Source organism: Eupeodes corollae, chromosome 1 (assembly GCF_945859685.1).
Source record: "Eupeodes corollae chromosome 1, idEupCoro1.1, whole genome shotgun sequence".
Classification (NCBI taxonomy): Eukaryota; Metazoa; Arthropoda; class Insecta; order Diptera; family Syrphidae; genus Eupeodes; species Eupeodes corollae.
In genome coordinates, this window is record NC_079147.1 from 114494430 (window position 1) to 114500429 (window position 6000).

A 6000-nucleotide genomic window follows, 5' to 3' on the forward strand; every position below is an offset into this window, starting at 1 on the left:
TTAAATAAAATTAAAAATGTGTGCTTAACCAATTTTCATTTGCTTAATATTTATAAGGAAATGTAATACTTTTTTATTTTGAAGTTCAAGACGACTATTTCATATAATTATAATATTTTCAACGTTGCCTTGGATAGATTGACAAAAGTGGAAGTTCTATACGTTACATTCGATGAAAAGCTAAATTTCTCTTCACACATTGATCTTATTATAGAAAAGATTTTTCATTTTCTTAAAAATAATTGCTCACAGTTTTCTAAATTTACTTTGCTCGTCCTTATTTTAAATGCGCTTTAGTTGTGTGGACTCCATTTTACATAGTTTCAAAAATCGTGTTAAAAAATTCGAGAAACGAGATTTTTGGTAAGACAATTAAAATGGAACTTGCTAGTTTTGCTTAATCTTTTAGGTATCTTGTTCCACAAAAAAAAAGAGGCTGGGATGCGACCCACACTGATAACTTCCCATCCCGTCTGTCGATTTGTCTTGCTTAAAAGTCTGTCTATATGTACTCGTATCAATTTTAACCAAATTTGCGTACTATTTTTTGTAGATTTTATTTTTTTATGAAAAAACGGACTGTTGGATTTTAAATAAAAATTACTGAATATTGAAAACAATATTTTCTGTGAAATAAAATAAGTTTGAAGCCAATATTTTTAATTTTTGAAAAGCTATTTGAGCCGAAAGTAAATTTTTACCAAGTTTTAGTATTGTTTTTTTAGAGTTTTATTTTTTGTAAAAAACTGTCAATTCGAATTTTTTAAAAATTTTACCAAATGTTGAAAACAATATTTCTTATAAGATAAAATTATTTTGAAGCCAATATTTAAAATTTTTGAAAAGATATTTTAGTCGAAAATCAATTTTTACCAACTTTTATACATTTTTTTTTAGGTTTTTATTTTTTTGTAAAAAAAAACTGTAAATTCGATTTTTCTCAAAATGTGTCCTACTATTGAAAACAATATTTCTTATAAGAAAAAATTAGTTAGAAGCTATTATCTCAAAGTGTTTAAAAGATATTTGAGTCGAAAATCATTTTTACCAACTTTTGTTAATTTTTTTTCGGGTTTTATTTTTTTGTAAAAAAACTATCAATTGGATTTTTTTTCAAAATTTTACTGAATGTTGACAACAAGATTTTTTGAAAGATAAAAGTAAATTAAAGCTAATATCTCAGAGTTTTGAAAAGATATTTGAGTCGAAAATCAATTTTTACCAACTTTTATACATTTTTTTTAGGTTTTTATTTTTTGTAAAAAAAACTGTCAATTAGATTTTTCTCAAAATTTTATCAGATGTCAAAAACATTATTCGTCGTTGCATAAAATTGTTTTAGAGATGAAATCATATTTCAGTCGTAAAATTTTGGAGGTTACAATTTTTTTTTTTAGTTTTTTTGATTTATAAAAAAACCGTTATATTGATTTTTTTCAAAAAATATACCTGTTTTGTATCACGTTACAATATATTATATAAAATTTAATTCAAGTCTTTAGCGTTTTTGGTTCGTAAGACATTTAGGGTTAACCAAAATGTTCACCTTTTTTTTAAACTGCTATATGGTAAAAAAACCACCCACGCAATTTTCTTGAGAGCCCTTTCTGCATCTTTCTGCCTTATTATCTGTATAACAAAATTTATTTGAAGTCGATATCTCTTCTGGTTCTTGAGCTATGGACGACGACAAAAACGTGGCGAACGTACGGACGTACGGACGTTATTTCATATATAAATTTGGCTGTAATAAACCATCCGTGGCCGACACGGATGGCTCGACTAAATTCCAGCCGAGGGGCTCGACTAAATTCCAGCTTCTGTTTGTAGCGGTTTTGCCGTATGGGAATAGAGAGAGAGATTTGCAGGCGGTATTGCCAGACTGAAAACACACTTCTAAAAACCCGTTATTTGTTAATTGAAATACCAAATTTTATTTTTTGAGAAATGCATTTAGAACTGCAGACAAAATAATAGAAGCTCATACTCCAAGTATAGGAAAGAGAAGATATATATTTGAATAAATATGTCATTTCAAATTATTTCATGGCGTGCTTCAAACTATAAACGGTTTTGAGAAAATTAAGTGTGTTTACAATTACACCACAGATAATAAATATAAATTTATTATCTGTGATTACACCTCTTTAAATTACCCCCTTGGCCGTTAAAAATTATTTTAAATTCGATATCTTAAAAACGGGTCAGTATTCTTTGTATCGAAAATTAAATGTAAATTATTTATTTAATCAGCTCTTTAATATACAAGAACTAACAATTTTGGTTTTATTATACTTAAAATTAAAAGGGACGAGGAATTCGGATTCAAAAAGGGAAAAAGTAAAGGGTATCTTTCAGATGGGATTTGGAAATGTTTAAATCGAAGACTACCATAGCAGCGTAAAGTAATAAAAAAAACGCTTAAACGATTTTCGAAAAAATAGTTCCGTAAAGCTGGAAACAGCACAATCAAATTTCGAAATTCTAATGATGGGGTGACTTAGGGCTCTTTTTGTGCTAATTTAGTGCTCTAATCCCCACTTGGATCAAAAATCCCAAACGTGTGGTGTTCCCAGCTTGACGTCAAGCTGAAAACACCACACCCTTAGGTTCATAATTTCAAAAAACTGATGATGAGGGAATTTAAGGCTCTTTCTGGGCTCCTAAGTTAGCAAAACTCAAAATTAGTATCTCCACCCCTTCACCTGAATTGATTTGCGTTTAAATTCTTGGAGACTTTCTTAACCAAACAAAATTTTATAAAACTAATGATGGGGTCATTAAGTGCTATTTTTGGGCTTCAATTATATTTAAACAAAACTGTTCAACCAATCAGATCAAGAATTTTTTTTTTGAAATACAAGTAACCTTCATTGGAATACAAAATTTATCTAATCAAATTTGAATTTACGCATATTAAGATATGCCTAAATTCTCAATATGGGTAAATTGTGCACACATTCCATATCTCAATATGCGTAAATTCCGATGAAGGTTGAACAGTTTTGTTTTTATGTATATAATTGGTTGATATACAAATCTCCAAAATAAAAAAGAGTAAATATAAATGAGTTAAGCCTGTGCAGTGCAGTTCCGTTTGCTGGGATTGACGTCATCACAAACTGATTTTTCCTTTGTAAAACACGAACCAGTGGGAATAAAAATACTAAACTGGTATTTTTGTTTGCAAATTATCTTATCTTTAATATTATGTTGTTTTTTTGTATTTTTTTTTTTTTCAAAACGTTGGGTACTTAAATTCTATACAGAAATTTTAGTTTGATTTTCAAATTTAAAAATTGTTTAAATTTCGTCAGGGTAATGCAATAAAAAAATGTTTGAACTTTTGAAATAAATTTTTAGGGGAAGGGGATTTTTGAACCAAACCGGGATAGGGTAAGGGTTCAACTAGCATAAAATAAGCCCTAAATTACCCCATCATTAAATTTTTAAAATTTTGTTTGGTTTAGAAAGTCTATTAAAATTTCAATCTGCGACGTGATTAAGGGGGTAAGGGCTTGAGACACCAAATTAAGTTTCACTTACTTAGGAACCAAAAAGAGCCGTAAATTCCCTCATTATCAGTTTTTTGAAATTATGAATTTAAAGGTGTGGTGTTTCCAGCTTGACGTCAAGTGGTTTTTGGCATCTACATTTTTTTTTGGTAATTATTAAAATTGTAAAATATAAGTTCTAATTTTATTCATAGTCTTTAAATACTGCAGCCAGTTCGTGCGATTCAGGCGTGCATTTTATTTAAACAAAGTTTAAGCAGGCGCCATAAATAATATGTAAGGAATTCGCAATCTAATTAGCATTCGACTTTTTAAATGTCTATCCAAGTTACATACAAAACATTGGTTTTGAGCAAATGTATGAGGAAGAACTAAAGTTAACAGATTCCGAAAATCTTGACTTTGTGAAATTGTTTGAGATAAAAATGTCTTCTTCATGAAATCTAGGTAATACCTCAGAGGTTCAGACACAAATAAAACAAAATGCTCAAACCCAGCATTGTTAATCAAAAACTACGTAAGCTTTGAAACTAAACTAACCCACATAAGCACATTTTTTATCAACTCTTTAGTTTGGCTTATTAGCAATAGTTCCAACTTTCGCATTAAAATAAACCTCTCACTTGGAAGAAGAGGTATGCAAATATTAAGTTATTTACATATGCAGTATAATTCGTTTAAAAATCAATTTATATAGGTATATCAAAAGATATTCAGATTTTGATTTGATTTACGATTGCTAATTTCTGGTCGATATCCAAATGCTTTTTTCAAAAACTTAACTTTGGTATAAGCAAAAGCACCAAATGCGTATGCATACCTTATTTTAATATATTCCCTTAGTGAGAGATTAAAAAACGTTTTGAATAAACATTTTTATTTCAATATTGATGGCTCTATGAACAATACAAGAGGTATAATAAATTTGTGTGAAAAAAATAAACAAAATAAACATCACAAATTAATTCGATCTAATTGCGTCCCCATAATTATGCGCAGAATGTAATTATGAAACTCCAGTCATTCGTTTGCATTGTTTTAGACCCAAAGAAGATCCATTCACTTCTTTGCCCCGCTCTCTTGGCTATTGGTGTAGCGAGAATGATGTCATTGTGAGCTTTTATCAGTTGAAGTCAGAGGCTGGCGTGGTCATCTATAAAATAGTTTCTGACCAACGAATTGTCATCAGTTAACCTCAACAATCTTTAGAAGCAACAAGCATAACTTTCCCAAGCAAAACATGAAGATCTTTCTGGTACGAACCTATAATTGGATACTTTTATGATCAACATATGGATTAAATCAAAAACCCTATGAAATACATATATGTTCCTAACATTTATTCTTTTTTGTTTTTAGAGCGTGTTCTTGGCATCGGTAGCCATGGTTTCTTCCCAAGGATACAACTATCACACACAACCACAGTCTCTGCAATTTCAGCAACAGCAACACCAATACTATCCACAACAACCATTGGTCATGCAAATCACTCCATCCGTCCAATTACCCTCGAATTCGGTTAACCAGCTACCAGTTGCTCCACAAGCATTCATCTCCCAGCCTCAGATAAAGAACCAGCAGTCATATCGCAGTTCGCGTCCTAGCATTCCACGTATTAGGAAGCCAATCGTTTCCAAGAGCTTTTTCATCCATTCTGCCCCAGAGGAGACCGAAGAAGAAGTCCAGGAGGAGTTATCTCAGCTAAGTCAACAGCCACGCAAGCATTACAACGTCTTGTTCATTAAGTCACCATCTCAAACCAACAAGGCCGCCGCCTTGAACTTTGCCAAGTCACTTAATGAAGAAAAGACTGTCGTATATGTGTTGACCAAGAAGACCACTGCTGCTGATTTGCAAGAAGCCGTTCGTGATGCACCACAAAAGACCATCAAGCCTGAAGTATTCTTCATCAAGTATCGTACTCCAGAGGAGGCTGCCAATGCCCAAAGGCAAATCCAATCGCAATACGATACTTTGGGAGGATCATCCACAATTTCCGATGAAGGATTCGCCCAAGTTACTTCCGTTATTGGTTCATTGGATCCCCAGACCCAGGAAGAAGATATTTCTCAAAGCCAAAGCTACGAAGATGTGTCTGACAATTCATTGTCCAATAACAATGGCTACCTGCCACCACAGTATTAGATTCATCTTCAGTGTATGAAAGTGTAAAGTTAGAGCTAATCATTACGAAGTTCAAACTGATTGTTGTTACGTTTTTAGAAAAATTGTTGTTATTATTAGTGTTTAAGGATTTAATTAAAGAAAACAATTTATTAAATTACTGGAAGTTACTTATTCATTTTGTTAAGGGGGTAATGCTAACCAAATAACGCTAGGAAAAATCGCCGCTAATCATTATGCCAATTTTGCAACTCTTAAAATCTTTCGATGACGATTACACACTAAACTGATATCAATACAAAGTGTATTGCTCCCTCAAAGCTGCTTATTGGAAGATGCAAATTAATTAAGTAATATGAAT

The 6000-nt window shown here is 31.4% G+C and overlaps 1 protein-coding gene across 1 annotated transcript; it reads left to right on the forward strand.

Annotated features, from left to right (window-relative positions):
• Positions 1–4610: 4610 nt before the first annotated feature.
• LOC129940872 (uncharacterized) lies at positions 4611–5799 on the forward strand. Its single transcript, XM_056049392.1, has 2 exons — positions 4611–4770; positions 4875–5799. Exons 1-2 carry the CDS (start codon positions 4756–4758, stop codon positions 5658–5660), a joined length of 801 nt encoding a protein of 266 aa, XP_055905367.1. The 5' UTR covers positions 4611–4755; the 3' UTR covers positions 5661–5799.
• Positions 5800–6000: the final 201 nt, after the last annotated feature.